The sequence below is a fragment of the Mauremys mutica genome, chromosome 3, assembly GCF_020497125.1.
Source record: "Mauremys mutica isolate MM-2020 ecotype Southern chromosome 3, ASM2049712v1, whole genome shotgun sequence".
Taxonomy (NCBI): domain Eukaryota; kingdom Metazoa; phylum Chordata; order Testudines; family Geoemydidae; genus Mauremys; species Mauremys mutica.
In genome coordinates this window covers 110,906,366-110,925,691 of record NC_059074.1, presented here as the reverse complement: position 1 = coordinate 110,925,691, position 19,326 = coordinate 110,906,366, and the positions used below count along the sequence as shown (strand labels likewise).

The window sequence follows — 19,326 nt, the reverse complement described above, 5'->3', positions numbered from 1 at the left end:
GGACTGCGCCAGGGGACCTATGGACATAAATTACACTGAGCAGTGACCTCAACATGAAATGCCTCCTCCTCACTGCCCCCCACAAAAGATAAAAACCACTACATAAAAGCTGAAATGAGAACTAGACAGGAAGAAAAAAGGGGAGGAGAGTAATGTGGTCCAGTAATTCACAATTTTCAGTGTACAACCATAAATCTAGATTCTTAATGGTGTGACATGAGGGACATAGTCTAGGGAGCTATCGTAGGATTTGAAAGAATTTGTGACGGGGGGAGCTAGATGTGAAGAAAAAAAAAGTTTTAGTAGCCAAATAGCTTGGAGATGTCTAGTATGATAGTCTTTTCTAACCATTTTGAATTCTGCATATGAAATAGAATGGTGTGGGTACTACTTAATTAGTATGCATAACTCAAATCATCGTCCACTGAAGGAGTTCATGTTTCTGCAAAGTTCAGTGACACAGAATCTAATAGCCCGTAGTGTGACCCTAGTGAAGTCAAGAGTATAAGCCCACAGAAGAAGCTGGTCCTAGGTACAGCCTTGAAACTGCACATCTGTAAACATTTTGGAATGCTAAAGAAATCTCCACATGAGGCTAAGCAACTTTTCTTGATTCCTCGTGCCCTATTAAAAAGAATAGCTCTTTTCTTTTTGATCCAATCCTTTCAGAGATGTTATTGCCTTCTTTTTGACTGTTTTTAATTGAAAAATAGGGGGACAGACACGAAGTGCTGGGAGAACAAGTCCGATACAACATGAATAATTTTTGTGTAAAATTTTATTTCAGTTAAAACAGATAATCATATCATTACAGTTTATCATTTATCATATGAAAACTACAAACTTTTCATGTTAAAAAGAAAGCAATGCTAGATGGATTTTGGAATAATACCTGGAAAAGAGAAAAAACTGCATTTTCTGGGTAACAAAACGTTGACTTAGAAAAATATTGAATAATTCTTTTAATCATTAAAAATAAATTCTCTTTCCTAAACAATGGGCAGAGTTAACCTTTCAGGCTGTTACTTTTTTTTCCCTGCACTTTTTGCTTGCTTTTTTTTCAGTGCATCTGGACTTTTCTTCTCTTGCTCTGCTCGAACGGCTGCTTCTTCAGCAACTAGTGCTTCTTGTTTTTTGACTTCAGCTTCTAGTAACTTACTTCTGTATGCTTCCCGAGCACTGAGAACCCTGCCTCGTGCTTCATCTAAGGATACCTATCCAAAAAGAAATACCCCCCACAAACAAATGAGCATTCATATATATAATAAGGTCGTGTACCCTGCATTTATGTTTCTTGCTCCTGTTCTGACCTTGACTATATCGAGGACTTTTAATTTCTCCCTTACTTGTTAATGCATATGCATTGTCTATAGTCCTATCCTGCTCTGTGTCAGAGTTGCTTAGTGATTACAATCAGGTGATCTTTTACATCATGAAGAAGAGGAAGGAGTTTACAAAAAGCTTCTTTTTAAAAGCATTTCTAGTACCATAAGCAATTAGTGTGGATAGAGGATAGGGCACTGGACTGGTCAGGCCCCTGGTTCTAGTCTCAATTCTGCCACTAATTTGTTGTGTGAGCTTAGAAAAGTCACTTAGGGTAAAATTTTCCAAAAGTGACGTAGAACCATTTTCAGAAGTGACGGCGGGACCTAATTATCATTGCAAGTCAAGCTCCTAGGAGCTTTTTTCACTTTTGAAAATGAGATTTAGGCACTTTTGAATTTTTTTTGCCAAGTCCTATTTTCAAAAGTGACTAACCCGTCAAAGTCCCTCTGACTTTCAATGAGACTTAGGCCCAAACTCACTTTTGAAAATTTTTCCCTTAACCTCTCCATGCTTCAGATTCCCCATCTGTAGAAGCAGCAGTAATGATACTTAGCTATCCTTGTAAAGTGCTCTGAGATCTATGGATGAAAACACTTTAAGTGCTGATTAGTGTGGCCACGATGTTCCGAAGTGACTAAAGATTTTGAGTGCTGAACAACAACTCTCTAAAAATCAAGCCCCTTTAAGATGTTCTAAGTTGGGCACCTAAAAATAAGGCACCTAAAAAAACTAGTACATTCTGAAAATCATTGTGTGTGCTTTATTAAGGACCCCGTCCTGCAAACTCCCTTCACCTGTTGCCAGCGTGTAATTGGTCAGTTTATCTCATATGCCTGTTTATGTACTGTGCATTATTCAGTATGGCATATGGGAGCTTTTATGAAGGAGAAAATTAAAATGACTTCAATAAATCACTCCATCTTATTGGAAGGATACTTTCACTGGCTCTGATCCAGCTCTAAAAGATCAGGACGGGGTCATTTGATTCATGGTGATTAATGCATCACTGTGGCTTGCTTGTCAAAAATCATATTGCCCTTATTGACTCTTAAAGCTTAAGTCAATTTTGTTAAGGTATCTTTACCCACTTCATCTATTAAATAGATCCCAACCTTGACACATTGCACTAATGTTGTACCATCTCCTGAGTGTATTGTTTGTAGCTGTGTTTCAGCAAGACTTAAGAACTCTACTAGTTTGCTAGCTGGCCTTATGCAGATTTCAGGAAGACTGCAACATACCAATATTGTATTCTTCACAGCGGTGGCTCCAGGCACCAGCGCTCCAAGCGCGTGCCTGGGGCAGCAAGCTGCGGGGGGCGGCCTGCCGGTCGCTGTGAGGGTGGCAGTCAGGCTACCTTCGGTGGCATGCCGCCTAATCCGCGGGTCCGGGGACCTCCCGCAGGCGCAACGCCGAAAGCAGCCTGCCTGCCGTGCTTGTGGTGGCAAAAAAGCTTAGAGCCGCTCCTGCTTCTTCAGCATCTCACTTGAAAACATCAATAGCGATTATTTTTTTGTTAATCCAGTTTTCTATTTTCTACAAAGTTTCCTCTTCTTACGGAAAAAAGCTACAGGCTCTGCATCAAAACCAGGCCAAACTGGAAATGCCAGATCTAGTACGTACATAAAGGTATGTACCAAACACTCCGCTTACTCTCACTTTGAACCATCAAGCTACGCTGTTATTTACAAAGTAAAATAGTGCCCCTTGAATGTAGTATCTCAAGAAGCAGCAAAGAATCCTGTGGCACCTTATAGACTAACAGACGTTTTGCAGCATGAGCTTTCGTGGGTGAATACCCACTTCTTCGGATGCAAGGGCTTGCATCCGAAGAAGTGGGTATTCACCCACGAAAGCTCATGCTGCAAAACGTCTGTTAGTCTATAAGGTGCCACAGGATTCTTTGCTGCTTCTACAGAACCAGACTAACACGGCTACCCCTCTGATACTTGATACCTCAAGAAATGTATTCTAGAGTATCATCTCTACAATGTTGTGTAACACTAATATTTTTCTGGGAACCGTGTGCTTTAACCATGGTTCAAATGAAATTTCAGGCTCATTTACTCTAATGAAGTGTACTTATTATAGAAGTCCAAATAGGTTTGTGTGCATAGGTGGTTGAAATCACAGAAAACCTATCTATGGACTTACTTGTAGATGCTCATACATTTCAAGTATATTTTGCTTCAATAATGTGCGAGCATTTTGGTCTTTTTCTCTTTGTTCCAGAACCAGCTGTCGAAGCTCCCTAAAACGATTGATTTCTTCTGCTTTAAGCATCTCCTGCTGTTGAATGATAGACTCATTTCTTAGCACAGGCTCAGGCATTGTTTTTCTGTAGGAAATACAAACATTATTTGTCTCACTTCAAAGGCAGATTAGAACAGTTTTTACATGACTGTCACCAGTATACAATATATCTAATTGTACAATTCAATATTACTATCATGATTCTAGGTATGGTTAAGGAGCCAATTTTATTCTCACCTACTATTTACCGATGATCATAACTGGAAAAATGATTCTTTTGGCCAACATTTCTCATGCTTGATCCTTTGTTTTAAAATGTTGGTAAAATTGTGCTCATCCCTATTTTAGTTATCTGGATGGGAATTCAGGTGTTTCTCACAAAACAGGGACATTTTCAGATTTTTCATATTGTAATAACTCAAAATGATTTTTAAATTGCATGTGCTCAGTGAGTACCTGTGAGTGTTTTGATAATATTGATAAAATTGATTGAGAAATAAAGAAGTTATAAACTATTGAAGACATAACATAAAATCCTAGAAAGAGTCAAGCATGTGACAAGATATTGGGTCAAATTTTCTGCTGTCTTAATTTCATTCTCTTCAGTATTGTACTAGTTTCCTTCCCAATTAAAGCCCTGATTCAGGAAATTGTCCTTATGCCGGATAGCACTTAAATATGTGCTTAACTTTAAGCATGTGTGTGACGTTGCACTCCATTTGATTTTATGAAAATATGCTAATGAGTGTGAATATAATGTAACTGGAATATGCTTCATGCAAAAGGTCTCTTGTAAGGTATCATTACAAAGCTTATAATCTACGGAGTGTGGTCATCCTATTTGTATAAATAAAAGCTGAGGAATAAAGGCATATTTGTATGAATGTAACGTTCTTGTATCTGGAACTAGGAATATAAAATATAACTCTGAGGTCCTACTGTTGTTAGGCAAAGTGTGGGCCATTAATGGTGGTTTAGAATTTTGAAGGCTCCCATCAATGAGGACAATTGGCTGTAGATGGCTCTGTTTATTTGCAAGCCTTCCTGTGAGTCAGGCCAGGAAGAATGAAGGCTTTGGGGGGGGGGGTCTCACAGGACATGTGACCATGTCACCTGGCACTGGAATCTATCTTAAACCTGGGGCTTTTCCATTGAGAAGGAGGGGTGGGGACCCAGAGAGAGAAAAGATTCCCGCCTTGTGCCAAAGCTATAAAAGGGGGTAGAAGAGAACAAAGGAGGTTCCAGCCATGAGAAGTCTCCTAGTTTCCACCTGAGCTGGAGCTAACAAGGCCTGTACCAGGGGGAAGGGTTGGGTCCAGACTAGGAAGGAGTCTAGTCTGTGAAAGAAGCTTATTGGAACATCTCTGAGGGTGAGATTTCATCTGTAATCAGTTTCTTAACTGTAGTAGGCTTAGACTTGCATGTTTTGCTTTATTTTACTTGGTGACTTACTTTGTTCTGTCTGTTATTACTTGAAACCACTTAAATCCTACCTTTTATACTTAATAAAATCACTTTTTGCTTATTAATTAACCCAGAGTAAGTGATTAATACCTGGGGGAGCAAACAGCTGTGTATATCTCTCTATCAGTGTGATAGAGGGCGGACAATTTATGAGTTTACCCTGTATAAGCTTTAACAGAGTTAAATGGATTTATTTGGGGGTTGAATCTCACTGGGAACTGGGTATCTTGGTGCTAGAGACAGGAGCACTTCTTAAGGTGTTTTCAGTTAAGTCTGCAGCTTTAGGGCGACATGGTTCGAACTTGGGTCTGTGTTTGCAGCAGACTAGCGTGTCTGGCTCAACAAGACAGGGTACTGAAGTCCCAAGCGGGCAGGGAAAACGGGCTCAGAGATAGTCTCAGCACATCAGGTGACAGTCCCAAGGGGGTCTCTCTGACCCAACCTGTCCCAATATGCTTAAGTTCCATTGAAGTCAGTGATGTGCTTAAGTGCTGGCCTGAATAGGAATGGACTTAAAACATATGCTTCAGTGAACTGGGGCCTAAGTGTGTCTATATCTAGATAGCTGCACATTCATACACACAGTATTTATTCCAGTGATTAGACATATTTATTTAAATGTATCATTACACAGACATGTGCATTAAATATAGTACTTGAAGCCTGCATCACACACTGACATACTGGAAGAGCACTAAGTATGATTATTTTAATGTATGATCACTGAAACAAACACACATCATCTAGATTCCACATATTTAATTCTCATGTCATACATTGTGTTACTGTTCAATTCCTTTTTTATTTAGTTTTATACAAAGAAAATGAATTGCACTTCGTTATAATAAGGCATAGATTTTAAACACACACAAGTCAGGTATTGAGCCAAATTCTGATATCACTTATATCTCTGTAAATGTGAAAAAACTATTGACTTCAGCTGAATTACTTCAGTTTCATAGCATGAAACTGAGCTCAGAATGCAATCATGGTTTCTACAACTACCGTGACAGGCATATGATCATCATGGGCTGGGCTAATAAAAGCTGAGGAATAAAGGCTAATGCCATATACAGTAAGTCAAAGTACTGCAGTCTATACCGTATGCACCCAGGGATGAATTACAGTTGTAGAAACAATATAATGCATGCTATAACTCTTCTATTTGTAAATTCTTACTGTTAACATATTTTTAGCATTTAATTACATTTGCCACAATTTACCTAACGTAGGGGGTTAGGTCTAGAGGTTCCCATTCCTTTTGCTGAGCTTGTGTGCTTGCGCCAGTGACTGCTGATGATCCTGTTATTTCAAGCACAGGGGAAACTGCATCTGCAATAAAATAGATTAAACTGGTTACTTTGTTTGGTCATGAAAATCTTCCTCGCCTTAATAAAGTTCTAGCCTCTTCTGGCTCAGCAGCACACATTATTACAGGCTGAGCAGGAGAACAACTAACATTTAGCTACTTCTGTTTCTTGTGTTATCCTTACAGAATCCCAGAAGATGGAAAGCACTGTACATCTGTCAAGGTACATTTTTAAACCTTCACAATATCTATTTTATGTATAAACTTAGTTAAACCCATATTGCTCACAAACAACTATGGCCAATTTTAGCCCTTTCCAAGTTATTCAGCTCCCCAAAGGATCTGAGAGCAAAGTATCAGCCCCAAAGGCAAAAGTGTGAGGAACTTATGAGTATGTGAAATCAAGGGCTTATTACAGAAACAATTTTTCAACCTTTACTATGTCTGGTGTTGGGAGAATGCTATGATACTGTAAGGGCTGATAGACCCAAAGCAAAATCCCAGGTCCAAAATCCTCTGAGCTTTGGGGGGGAAAAGGAGAGTTGAATCCAAAATCAGATTTCAGTTTTTGACCCCATCTTCATAACAGACCAGATTAAAATCTTAGACTCACATGCCCCCAGACTGTGGTTTGTTTGAAATTTTGATCCAAATGTTACAGCTCTGTTTCAGCTCTAAATTATGTAGCATTTGAAATTTTGTATGAAATTAGTAGTTCTACCTCTTGTGCCAGCACAGCCCAGAGACCCACTTCCAATGTGTCCATCTGGAGGATAAACAGTTTTGAAAAATTAAGGTTGAAGAGAACTGGCACTGGGTTAGCAAGTTCTTCAAAGTTCTGAAGGCCTGTCACATTCCTCTGTCCCTTGCTCCTTTCTGGGGCGGGTGCTTTTTACCAGGTCAGTAAGGGCGGCAGCTATTGTGGCGAAGCTGCACAGCCTATAATAGCCAGCAAGGCCTTGGAAATGTCGCACTTGCTTCTAGGTTGCAATAGGTCAATGCTTGGACCTTATTTACCCGGGGGTGTAGCCAGTCCTGTCCCATAGTGTACTCAAGGTAAGTTACTTCTCTCTGTCCTAGGTGGTATTTGGCAGGATTTGCAGTAAGCCCCTGATTCTTGAGGGCCTGCATAATCACAGTGACGTGCTGTAGGTGGTCTTCCTAGCTGCAGCTATAGATGGCTATGTCATCAATATTGGCAGCTGCATACTGGTAGTGGGGATGCAGCACCTGGTCTATCAGTCGCTGGAAGGTGGTCGCTGCTCCACACAGACCAAAGGGCATGGCCATGAACTGACAGAGGCCGAAGGGAGTAGGGAAGGCTGTCTTTTCCCAGGATGCCTTTGTTCGGGGGATCTGCCAGTATCCCTTGGTCAAATCAGGCATGGACATGTACTCAGGGTTCCCAGTCTCTCTAGTAGCTCATCCACCTGAGGCATCGGATACATGTTGAATCTTGATATAGCACTGATCTTTCTAAAGTCTATGCAGAATATTGTTGAGCCATTGGGTTTTGGCACTAGCACATTAGGACTCCTCCACTCACTGTGGGATTCCTCAATGATCCCCAGGTTCAGCATAGCCTGGAGTGCTTCCCACATCTTTAGCAGGGGTTGATGATTCTTTGTCTGGGCATCGTTGCAATGTGATGTTGGGTTAAGGGAGTCCTCCCTGAGAGGGCCAAGAACACCATGGGGAAGGCCTGAGTCATTGTAATATTTGGGATTACTGCCTCAAGTCAAGCTCTGACCCCACTGGCACAGGGATTTGTTCTGGGGATGTCATGGCTTGAGGCCCCACTTCTGGTTCTGGGGTATATGGGGCTATCAGAAGGCTCTCCTGATCTTTCTAGGACATCAGGAGGTTGACGTGATACATTTGTGTGTTCTTCCATCTCACAGGCTGATGGATGTTAAAGACCACTGGCCCACCTTTCTTACTACTTCAGACGGTCAATAGTCACTGGCCAATAGTTTTGATTCAGATGTCAAGAGTAACATCACCATCCTGCCTCCTGGTCTGAATGTTCACAATTGTGCCCCCTTGTTGTGGGTACGTTTCTGGGTTTGTTGGGCCTTCAACAGGTTTTCCTTGGCAAATCCCACTAGTGTTTTCAGGCGTACTCGTAGTTGGAGCACATACTGCACTGAGCCCATGACCAGAGACTCCTGTTCTTCCCATGATCCCCAAAGGAGGGCCAAAATTCCTCTGGTTGCCTCCCAAACAGAAGCTCAAAGGGCAAGAACTCCATGGAGACTTGGGGGATCTCCTGTACAGCAAAGAGCAATGATGGTAGCAGTTGGTCCCAGTGCCAAGGGTCTGCATCAATTAATTTGCTCAACATGGCTTTCAGTGGCCCCCTGAATGGCTCCACCAGCCCATCCATTGGCGGATGGTAGACAGAAATCTTGAGGGCTTTGATCTTTAGCAGTTTGCACAATTCCTGCATCAGTTCAGATGAGAAGTTGGATCCCTTTTCTGTCAATGTTTGCCTTCATATTCTGACCCTCAAAGATCTTCGTGAGTTCATTCGCTATGGTGGGTGCATTAGTTGTGTGTAGTGGGTTGGCTTCAGGGTACTGCATGGCACAGTCTACTATCGCAAATATATAACGGTACCTCGGTGCGCTCTTCTGAAGGGTGCCCACTAAATCCACTCCTACCCATTTGAAGGGTACACCCACCACCTGGAGCAGATTAGGGAAGGTTTGGGCATCCCTTTGGGCCCTGCCAGCTGGCATTTGGGGCACAAGGCACAGAAGTTGTGCACCTCTTTGTGGATGCCTGGCCAGAAGACTCTAAGGGCCACCCTCTCGAGTGTCTTTTCTCTCCCTAAGTGTGGTAACCTCCAGCAGAACTTCTTGGGTACCAGCAGCTGTCACCATTTGTGGGGGTTTGGAGGTTCTACATCACTCAGTAAAGCTGCTTATTCCAGAGTTAAAAGTGGGGCCCACTGAGTATTGCCGTCCTCCCCATCAGAGATGGCCACCTGCTCCCAGGTGTGGCTCAGTGTCTGGTCCTCCTGTTGTTCCCAAATAATGTCCTCATCTTCTGGTAGCCAATCATGACTTACTTCCTCAGGTGTCCCCAGAGCTAGCAGGCTGCTGAGTTGGTGTCCCTGGCTGTCCAGAGGTGCCCTCCTTCAGGGTCTTCTGCCACGTCTTGACCCATAAGCCTGCTCGTTTTCAGCTCTGGGTTGCTTTCTGTGGGGGATTCCTGTTACAGTGCTTGAGAAGCTCCCCAATCCACTTCCAGTCCTGCGCTAAGATGACCGAGTAGGTCAGGGTGGCTGTTGGCTGACTCTGTAAGTCTCCATGTGGCCTCCTACCCTCAGCTGCACGTTCATCACAGGGTAGAGTCACACGTCCCCATGGATGCACTCGGGGTAGATCAGAGCATCTGACGTATTGGAGGACTCTATTATGGTTGCCCGTATAATAGTTACACCCAGAGACTACCAGGCCCATCACTTCAGCTCCTTTGACCCATACCTGCAGCAGCATCTTGGCTGGGCCCCACCTACAATCTCTAGTGCCTGCCATCCATGCCAGGCCATAGCTGCAATCCATGAAGGAACACTCCCGCCTAAAATGCCCTTCCTGTGCACACTTGAAGCAGCTCCCCTTCAGGATCAGAGGTGGCTGGCTCCCTTCTGGGACTGTAGGGTCTCCAAGTGGGGCATACCCCTTTCCTTGGCAATACTGGTCCCCTCTCTGCTCTACCGTGGTCATGTCCTCTAGGTGGGAGCAATCCAAAGGGAGGTGGCTGGCTCACCCATCCTCAGTCTCTTCTCCTAGCATGGCCCTCGCTAGGGTTCAGAGTCCTGGTTCTAGGAGCCCCTGTCCTCGGTGTCGGTGAGACTGGACTATTGGCCGCCACATAGTTATCCGTCGGGGTCATGGCTTCACCCAGGGTGATGTTAACCACACCACTGTATAAACCCTACACTGTGGTATTTGCTGTAGTCCTTGTACTTTGACTACAAAATGCTGCAGAAGCTGTGGTAAATTTGACTACAAGTACTCGGGTAAATTTCAAGATGTAAAGGTGCTCACTATAGTTTGTTTCTATGAAAGTATCTGGTTCCTTTATTTAATTCAGCAACCAACAAGAGGCTTTTAAAGATATTATTGGAATTTTCTCCTCAGCAACAAGAAAGAGAGTGCTTGAGCATTAAAAGATTTTACTCTGAGGCTGGAAGCATTTGTGTCAGTATTTGCAGATAAGTGTCTGTAGCTGTTTCAAGTTAATTTTTAAAAAGAGTTTTGAAATGCTTCATATGAAAAGCTATATGCACATTCATTGCTGTTAAAAAAATTGCTCTCACTTGCTACATGATCCTCCTAAATTGCGTATATGGGTATAATGACAAACTCAATTAATAAATAGCAAGAAATAAAATTAAATTAAATTGAAGGCCCAAATCACTACTGAAATCTAATCGCTAAATTAACCTATCTAAAGCTAATCACAAAGTCAGCCTATTTTCCATTCTGATTACTTGACTCCTGTTAAGGGGAGGGAGGGAAATAGAATTCACAGAACTGCTCATATAGTACTTTGAATAAAACTCAAGAATTTAAACAGGATATTTAAAAATCTATACGTGTTCGATGCTTCATCTCTTTACAGCTCCAACTTTCCCTCAGGTTGACATCAGTTGTGTTTTTTATTACAGTTTGTGCATAACACTATGTCATTCTGTGACAATGGGATTAAATGAGTCAAGATTGTTTTGGTTTGATTAGACTTTAATTTTCTCAGAAAGCTTCACTGTTCTTGCTCTCCCGTGTACATCAGGCAGGGAGGACAACATTTTCATTTATTGCTGATGTCTTTTTTAGCCTTTGAATTTTTAATCTTAAATACAAACAGGGTCAGATGGCTTAATGTTGGACCCCTTGTGGCCCTTTCCTGAGTGCGAAGGAGAAGCCACCTACACAAAAGTCTGGCCTGGGTTATTGTTGGGTGGGGACCATCACTTCTCTTTGGTCAAACTGGGACTCTCCCCTCCCTGGATCACTAGTCTCTGTTTTAAAAAGGACTGAGGTCTGTTCTGGAGGCCTGGGCTAATACCCACTAGAGCAGCATGGGGATGCCTCTTCCATCACTAGCCCAGCAGAGCCAAGACAGGATGGAAGAAAGGAGGGTCTCTTCTCCTCCTAGCCCACGGTCCTCTGCTGGGGTAGTGTTGGGGAGGGCCCTGGAGAGCACTGGGTTTCAAGTCAACAACTCATTAAGATGCTCCTGTCTGTCAGAGAGTTCATGTCTCACTTCATATGTCTCAGAGAGCTATTACGCAGGCTGTCTGCAGAGTCAGGCAAGTGACACAACATCAGTTACACTTGATTCACATTTCAAGTTTTTCTTTGCAAGCATGAGGGCTAGAAACATAACTTTTTTAAAAAGTTTTTAAAAATTAAAGCTGAATTCCTGATGGCTTACCATGACTCCAGGAGCTTGACCCTAGGCCCAGGTCTACAGTGCTTATGCCTTAATCTAGCCTTGTGTACAAGAACTATACCACCTTCTTTTCCTTATCCCATGCAAATGTCATGGTAGATGGACTTTACCAGGACAGCCACTCCCCCAGAATATCAGCTGGCTGTGGTCTACTGTATCTTATTTGTGGTAGCTGGCCTATGGTACTGTGCATGTAGCATATGAGTAGTGAAGGAGCCTTCTACATGGGGGTCTAGCAAGGGTGCTAAAGGAAGAATTGTAAGTGCCTTTGAGGCTATTCATCAGACAACTATTCTCCAGAACAAAACAATTACAAAGATACTGCACACAAAAATGCTCATAGGCCCCTTTTTCCAGTTGCCACTCTTTAAGGGACTGATCCAAAGCCCATCAAAATCAATGGAAAGTCTCCCATTTACTTCAAGAGTCTTTGGATCAGAACCTAAATGCTCAATTTAGTTCAAATTCTGGCATTCAGTACATGGTTGGTGACCATGTTAATCAAATGATCATGTTGCACTCATGTTCTGAGCACTCCAGACCCAAAACAGTTGAACTATATTATATGTATAAAATATAGTTGTGGTTTTAAAAATAATAAATGTGTCAAGTAAGGTGGGTAATCAGCTGGTTCAGGATAAATGAAACATGTGATCAACATTTCTGATTTACTGAATGAGTATGATACTATTTTACTCAGAAAGTTAATCTGCTGGAAATGCTGCCCAGAATTTTTTCAATACTGTGTATTCCTTAACACAGTGGTTTTCAAACGTTTTAGGCTGCATACCCCTTTCCAAATAATGTAGTCTACTGCATACTCCCATCTAAAGTAGGCTCATAATATACCTATGAAAACAACAAAAAAAGGTCTGTAAGGGATAAGTTCACCATTACAGGATTTTTCTCACATACCCCCTGATGAGAGCTCATATAACCCAAACGTACCTCAGTTTGAAAATCACTGCTAAATTTAAAATTGCCTCTTTTGTACAAACCTAAATGGCCAGCAGTAAGACAGCAACATTTTGTATATATTGTAGGAGAAGTCTAGACAGTAGGTGTCTATCTCTCCAGATAAGGGGAACTCACGCTAAAAGCAGCTGCAGGATAACTATTAATTATGGGGACTCTGTTCTACAAACCAATATACAAGGAAATAAAAATTCCAGATTTAACTCAATTTAAAATGTAAGAAGTAGCTATTGCAGTGTACATATAAAACACAACACATGGTGGGCTAACTGATGATCTTTTGTGCTTTATGCTCTGAAATATACAGTTGAAAATTATTTTCCTATCTGGCAATGTATTAGTGTTAACAGTTTAATGAGTGGGTGTGGGCATATTCTTGATTCTTGCACATATTAGTCACATTTTTGAATTCCACTCATATTCGCAGAGACCAATGTTGTTACAATCAGATTGGTATTTGATACTGCATACTCTCTGGTGGGCTGATCTCAGCACTATTCTTAGCAGAAAGGTGCTGCAACAAAATAACCACCAGGACAATTTTACCTTTGTTGGAATTCCCACAGAGTCCAGTGATCGTTAAGGAATGAAAACTGAACTACCCCTAGAAATATGCCCTACCAGAAAGTTGGATGGCATTTGTAGAGTCTGTGGAGAAGCTTGTGCTGCTACAGTATGTGCTGTATGTGCTCTGTGGTTAGTACTTCACTTTCTAGAACTGTCAGTCTGGCCCTTTTCATAAGCATCACATTAAAACAGAAAATGAACATCAAGAGATAGTAATGTCCTTGAATCATAGTGATTATTTCAGCTTCTGAATTCATTTTTAATATTTCTACAGCTATGACCTCTAACATCAAACATAGCTCAATAGGGTATGTGTTTTTGCAAGGAACATATATAAATTATTGTAGTGTTTACTAGTTAGAACCCCAATGTGCACTGAACAACCTTGATGAGAGCTATGTCATCCATTTGCCATCAGCATTTAATGAGAAAGGTTGTTCTGATCAAAAAAGTAATGAACAATGGGATGTTTAATCTCCCAGCATCACACATCTGTATTAAAAAACAGGCTAGGACATACATGGGCCATATGTTAGGATGCATCATGGGAAAGTCTGTACTACAGTGATTCACAGAATTTTCATTTCTGCAACCTCCTGCCCGCCATGTAATTACTCCTTCTGAATAACTTTACATTCGAATTCTTCTAGGTAGGACAACTTCTTTTTCAGCAAAGTTATACCCATACCTCCTTCCCCTGGGCCCAGTGCAACACTGATACTTTCAGGCTCAGCCATGGGCTCTGTGGAACCCTTCCGTGTGCACTTATTAATGAAGTGCATGCGTTCCTGAAAAGCCTAGAAAACAAAAACAGTTTTTCATTATATGTTTTTAAAACATCTGTTATTTAGTTTTAACATGCCATATTCATGAGGAATATGACACTGCAATTTATGTCAAGTGCACCTTAAGTGAATGGGCAGGAGCCTCTAAATAAGTCTTCATGATTGTGGTTCAGTAAAATGAAGAGTATGCAATACAATTTTATTGTACTGCTTAAAACTCAAGTGACTGACTTTCTTATCACTACAGTTTTTGCATACTGAATATTTACAGAATATGCCACATACATGATATGAATGCTGTCTGCATCATCTATAAACAATGCATCAGTAGGCTGTTGTCTATAACTCTGCCTGAGGCAGGAAGCAAAAAATTTAGATTTTTACACAGATCTAGTGCTGGGTTACTGCAAATATGTTTGGAGAAACAAAGCCTGTTTTACATATTGCCTTTCCTCCTGTTATGGCATCATATAACATATTGTGTCAGCGTATGAACTGACATAAGAAATCAGCAATAAAAATAAATATTTAAACAAATATCTTTCCCCCTTAGATTTGGTGCTGTTTAACTGTTAGCACTTACACAGTAAAAACAACCTTTTGTTAACCATAAAGAACAGAATACTTACAAAAACAAGAATTTAAAGTGCTACTCACTAACAAGCAATGAGAGGTTCTGTAGAAGTTTGGACTGTATGCTGAATACTATGATCTGTTTTTTTGAAAATTAAAAAAAATCTCTAAAAATTGCTTTTGCATTTCATTAGGTTTAGCAACAGTAAAAAGTAATAATAAACTAATAAATAAAAAATACTGTTTACTCTGGGCCAATTCCCAAAATCTTTCCTTGGGCAAGAACTACCCCTGACTTCAATGTTTTTCCTCAGTAAGCTTCTCAAAATCTATCTCTGTGAAATTTGGGCCATGTTTCCACAATCAGATGCTCACAAGTGTGTGGGTCTGATTGCAGGAGTAGGACCCAAGTAATGGATATGAAGCGTTTCCTTACAGGTTTGTCCCCACTGAAGTCCGTTAATTCACTCCCATCAGTACTTCTTACTCTTTAAACTGTGCAACACTGTCCCTCTTCCTGGGGAGTGAATGCAGAACTCCCAATTGGCACTGTTCTGACACAAACCACCCTTGGGACTTTTTACACAATGTAACTGTAATAGGATGAGCTCTGATTACCTTGATAGCTCTTCCTGGTTCTGCAGACTCCCATGCTTGTTTCATGGCTTTGATCTCATCTGCTCTCTCTGTGTCTTTCTTCAGTTCCAGCACCTCTGCCTCACTCTGTTCAATGACTAGACGCAAGACCCAGTAAGGTTTGTTTGGATCAGATTGCTGAAGGTGGAATGGAACAAAGCAAGTGAACTAAACTTATTGGTTAGTCTACATTCATTATTTCTTTTTTTCTGCTCGTTGATAATTTCCCACTTATTTGAGAGTCCTGCACACTTTTAATATTCACTGCTTAGAGCGATTGCCAAAGGAAGCCTCTTTTTTATTAATGCCACCCTCTGATGTTCATGGGTGTGCCCACACTCAGTAGGGAGTGGCTGCACACCAGATGGCTGGAATTAAATCATCATGGAAGTTCTCTTATTCCATTTCAAGCATATCAATGTTAAAAATACATGTATCTCACTGACACTAACTTAACAATGAGATAATCATTTTGGAAAAGGATTGTAATTTTCTGCCTAAGAAGCCAATTGTGCCTGATCAGTTCAGGTGCAGAGCTCCTTTTGAATAGAAAGAGTCTCAGCCACCTCTGTAGCAACATGTCACCTTTTGCCTACATCCTACAAAGGGCTCTCTGAACAGTCAGGATACAGGCAGAGAGGAGGTGGGCGTGTCTTTTCCATTCCCAGCAGAGCTGATGGTAGAAATCTAACACAATCAGAGGTTCTACTGATTTTCTGAGGACAACACCTCCAGTTGCAGAAGCCCTGACAGTGTGGCTTCATTGAAGCTGTATTGCCAAGGACCAGAGGACAATGCTAAAGATGCATCCCATAGTTAGCATGGATGTCCCCAATCTCCCCCATGTGAATCACAAGGAAGCTGTAGGTATATGAAGAGGGCTCCCAGAACAATTAGGGAGAAATTCTGCATGAAAACCTCATGGAGACATCCTCCACTTTAACTTCCTCCTATGGGATTCCCATAGAAGGATGATTAAAATTAAAATGATACTACTAAAGGATGAATGATCATTGGTTTCCCTCTTTGGGAATTAGCTCCAATGAAGTCAATACAGTTCCATGGGTGTAAGCTGGCTTTTGTCAGTTTGCACCAATCTTATTGTCATTTAAAATGTTTTTATTATACATATTTTTGAATTTTAAGAAATTATGAAAGTTTTTAGAAACAAAAGAAATTAGCACTTGGAGCAATTTAAAAACAAGTTTTGAAAGATCTGAAGGTTTCCACAAACTGATCAACCTTTGACACTAATCACAACCTCTGATTGTGTTAGAGTTCTACCATCAGCTCTGCTGGGAATGGGAAATGACACGCCCACCTCCTTTCTGTATGTATCCTGACTGTTCAGAGAGCCCTTTGTAGGATGTAGGCAAAAGGTGACATGTTTCTACAGTGTTTGTATTCACGAGGAGATTTTACAGGAGTGTTTCAGTTATCAGAACATTGTCCGTTTTGTGAGCAAAACATCAAATTTTCAAAATAAAAGGGATGCACTATAATGGTCAACTTCTTCTCTCAGCTCTGCATCATGGATCTCTTAAAATAGGAGTATACTGTTGATCTGAAAGGCTGACAGCAGCCTTGCACCAGATAGTTGACGTACTGGTGTTCTGCTCTTTTGCAAGAGGAACAAATCCTGCCTACCCACCCATGGCCAAGGGAGGACCACATGAGCAGGCAGGATGTGGGCAGCCTCCGCAGGGGATGAACACCGCTTGCATGCCACAGAACCCTCAGATTGTGCTACCTCCGAAGCGGGGAGTTGGTGGGCAGGGCAATGCCTGCAGATCTACCATTAAGTGGTTCCACCAGCCACTCCACTCTTGCTGCCTGATAGGAGGGTTGTAACCAACACCGAAGATACTTCAGACCTGAGGCTGGATGTGGTGGAAAGACTCCTTTCTTCATCCTTGGGCCCCTGTAGAAATCCCAAGTACTGCATAGCTGCTTAGGCTGTGTACTAGGGCCAGGAATTCCCCTGAAGTGCAAGTCATGAGATCAACATATCTTTCATGTAAGTGAGGCTGGATCTCCAAAAGGGGCTGGGTGTAGTTTGTCTCCGAAATTATATTGTTGTGACCAAACAAATACATCAATCATATAACACAAGATGAACATATTGTACATATATAGTCCAACATTTCCACATATTTAGGAAGGAGACAAAGCATGGCATAGAGGAATATATGTATTCCTGGTTATTCTGGTTTAGTCGCCTGTAAGCACTTTTACACCCTGTATGAGGACATAGTTTATTTGTAAATATGGAACCACCAAGTGAGGGAAAGTTAATGTAATTTTTTGCCAAAGAACATCTAGGAAATGCTGGGGTTGCACATAGACTTTATTTACAGGATTCCTGGATTTATTCTTACCTGAGATTCCGGTCTAGATGCAGATGCTGTTTTATCTTTACTGGACTTTTCTTTTTCTGCCTTCTCAGTTGCTTTATCTTTTGTTTTTCTAGTTGTTTTAGGAGTGCTTGCAGATTTTGGCCCTTCAACATTGCTATAAACATCCTGGTTTACTGCTGCAGTGGGTTCATCATGTTTCTCACCATGTGCTATCCATATATCGTTGTGAGGATTGCGTGAATTGTATAACACCATTGCCAACAGTGAACAAATGTCCCCACATTATATCCAGGATGGAACAGAAAAGCCATTCAATGATACAAAAAGAAAAAGAGAAGCCAGTTAATGATTTTGTGATATTAAGCACTGAACTAGCACTGTTTGGCAGAAAAAGGAGAAAAATAGTCTTAGGGCAAGAAAAACTTTAATACTTGGCTTAGAAAGGGCCAGATTCTGATATCCTTATTTGTCTTAAATAGTACCTTACTGTGTACAGGGCAGTGCCATTGTTTCACTGACCCAGGAGCAGCCCAGAAATTAAACTGTGACTCAGAAAACCACACTCTCCCTCTTGGTTCCCCACCATGTTCAAAGATGAATGTCACTATGCCAGCCCAATACTTGGTGCAGCATATATCACCTGATACATCAGCTGTGCTTTGCTGGGCACAGTACTGGGTGAATGTGGGCAGAGTGGGGGTAAAGCTACACCTCTTATTGCCCACAAGCATGGAGAGTGAAATGGGAAATACAGAGGAGAGGGAAAGCAAAATATTGCAATGGTTAAGAAACATTTTAAAGAATTTCATATACACTAAAGTCAGGAAATTCAAAGTCATGGCTCTGATGTCAATCCCAACATATTTTGTATTACTGTATGCACCATAATATTTATGTGTTGTATGTGGCAGTGTGTCAGAGTAAAAGATGCTGAGAAAATCAGAACTGAACTTCCTGAGGTATCTTCCCTTAGCTATGTGTGCATTAACAGATATTTTTACATTAAACATTCTTGTTTTTAAAAAGGAAAAATACAGAAACCTGAAATAGCACACACAGTTTATGTGTTGAACTGAACAATGGGCTAGATCTCCAACTGTCTCAGAGAGCTAAAAAAGCTTTGAGTTTGAAATCTGAATCTTATCACCACTTCATATGTCTTGAAATATATAGAAAGATTATGTTGAACATTTAGCTTTGGTTAAAATGGCAGATTTGGGAAATGGGGATTGGTGGAGTGTAAAGAAAAAGTAATTATTTTATAGCCTGTCAATCAATATTCCTTGAAATATTTTTTGTTACAAATCCCCCTTTCTTAGGGATTGTCTACACAGTAGAGTATGCATACTACACGGGTGTGATTCCTAAAGTGCACTAACGTGTTGCTCATCAATTGGTCAGTGTAGACCCTGCTGGTGCTCACTAAAGGTTTCCCAGTGTGCTTTACTAGTACTGTTTCAACAAAGCTATATTAAGGTGCACTAGGGAACCCTCAGTGTGCAGCAGCAGGGTCTACGCAGACCAAGTAATGCTCAACACTTTAGTGCACTTTGGAAATCACACCCTTCAGAGTGTGTGCATTATCTCACATTTAAACAAGCCCTTAGTGCCAAATGCA

At 41.2% G+C, this 19,326-nt stretch overlaps 1 protein-coding gene across 3 annotated transcripts in view; it reads right to left on the bottom strand.

Annotated features, from left to right (window-relative positions):
- Positions 1-873: 873 nt before the first annotated feature.
- The window catches only part of ADGB (androglobin), a 215,269-nt gene continuing 196,816 nt past the window's right edge, over positions 874-19,326 (bottom strand). For all 3 annotated transcript variants that reach the window (XM_045012031.1, XM_045012029.1, XM_045012032.1), the window contains 6 exons: positions 17,730-17,917; positions 15,334-15,489; positions 14,046-14,154; positions 6,267-6,375; positions 3,481-3,664; positions 874-1,214 (listed from right to left, as the gene is read on the bottom strand). In XM_045012031.1, coding sequence (XP_044867966.1) covers positions 1,023-1,214; positions 3,481-3,664; positions 6,267-6,375; positions 14,046-14,154; positions 15,334-15,489; positions 17,730-17,917 — 938 coding nt within the window. In that variant the 3' untranslated portion in view covers positions 874-1,022. The remainder of the gene's footprint in view (positions 1,215-3,480; positions 3,665-6,266; positions 6,376-14,045; positions 14,155-15,333; positions 15,490-17,729; positions 17,918-19,326) is intronic.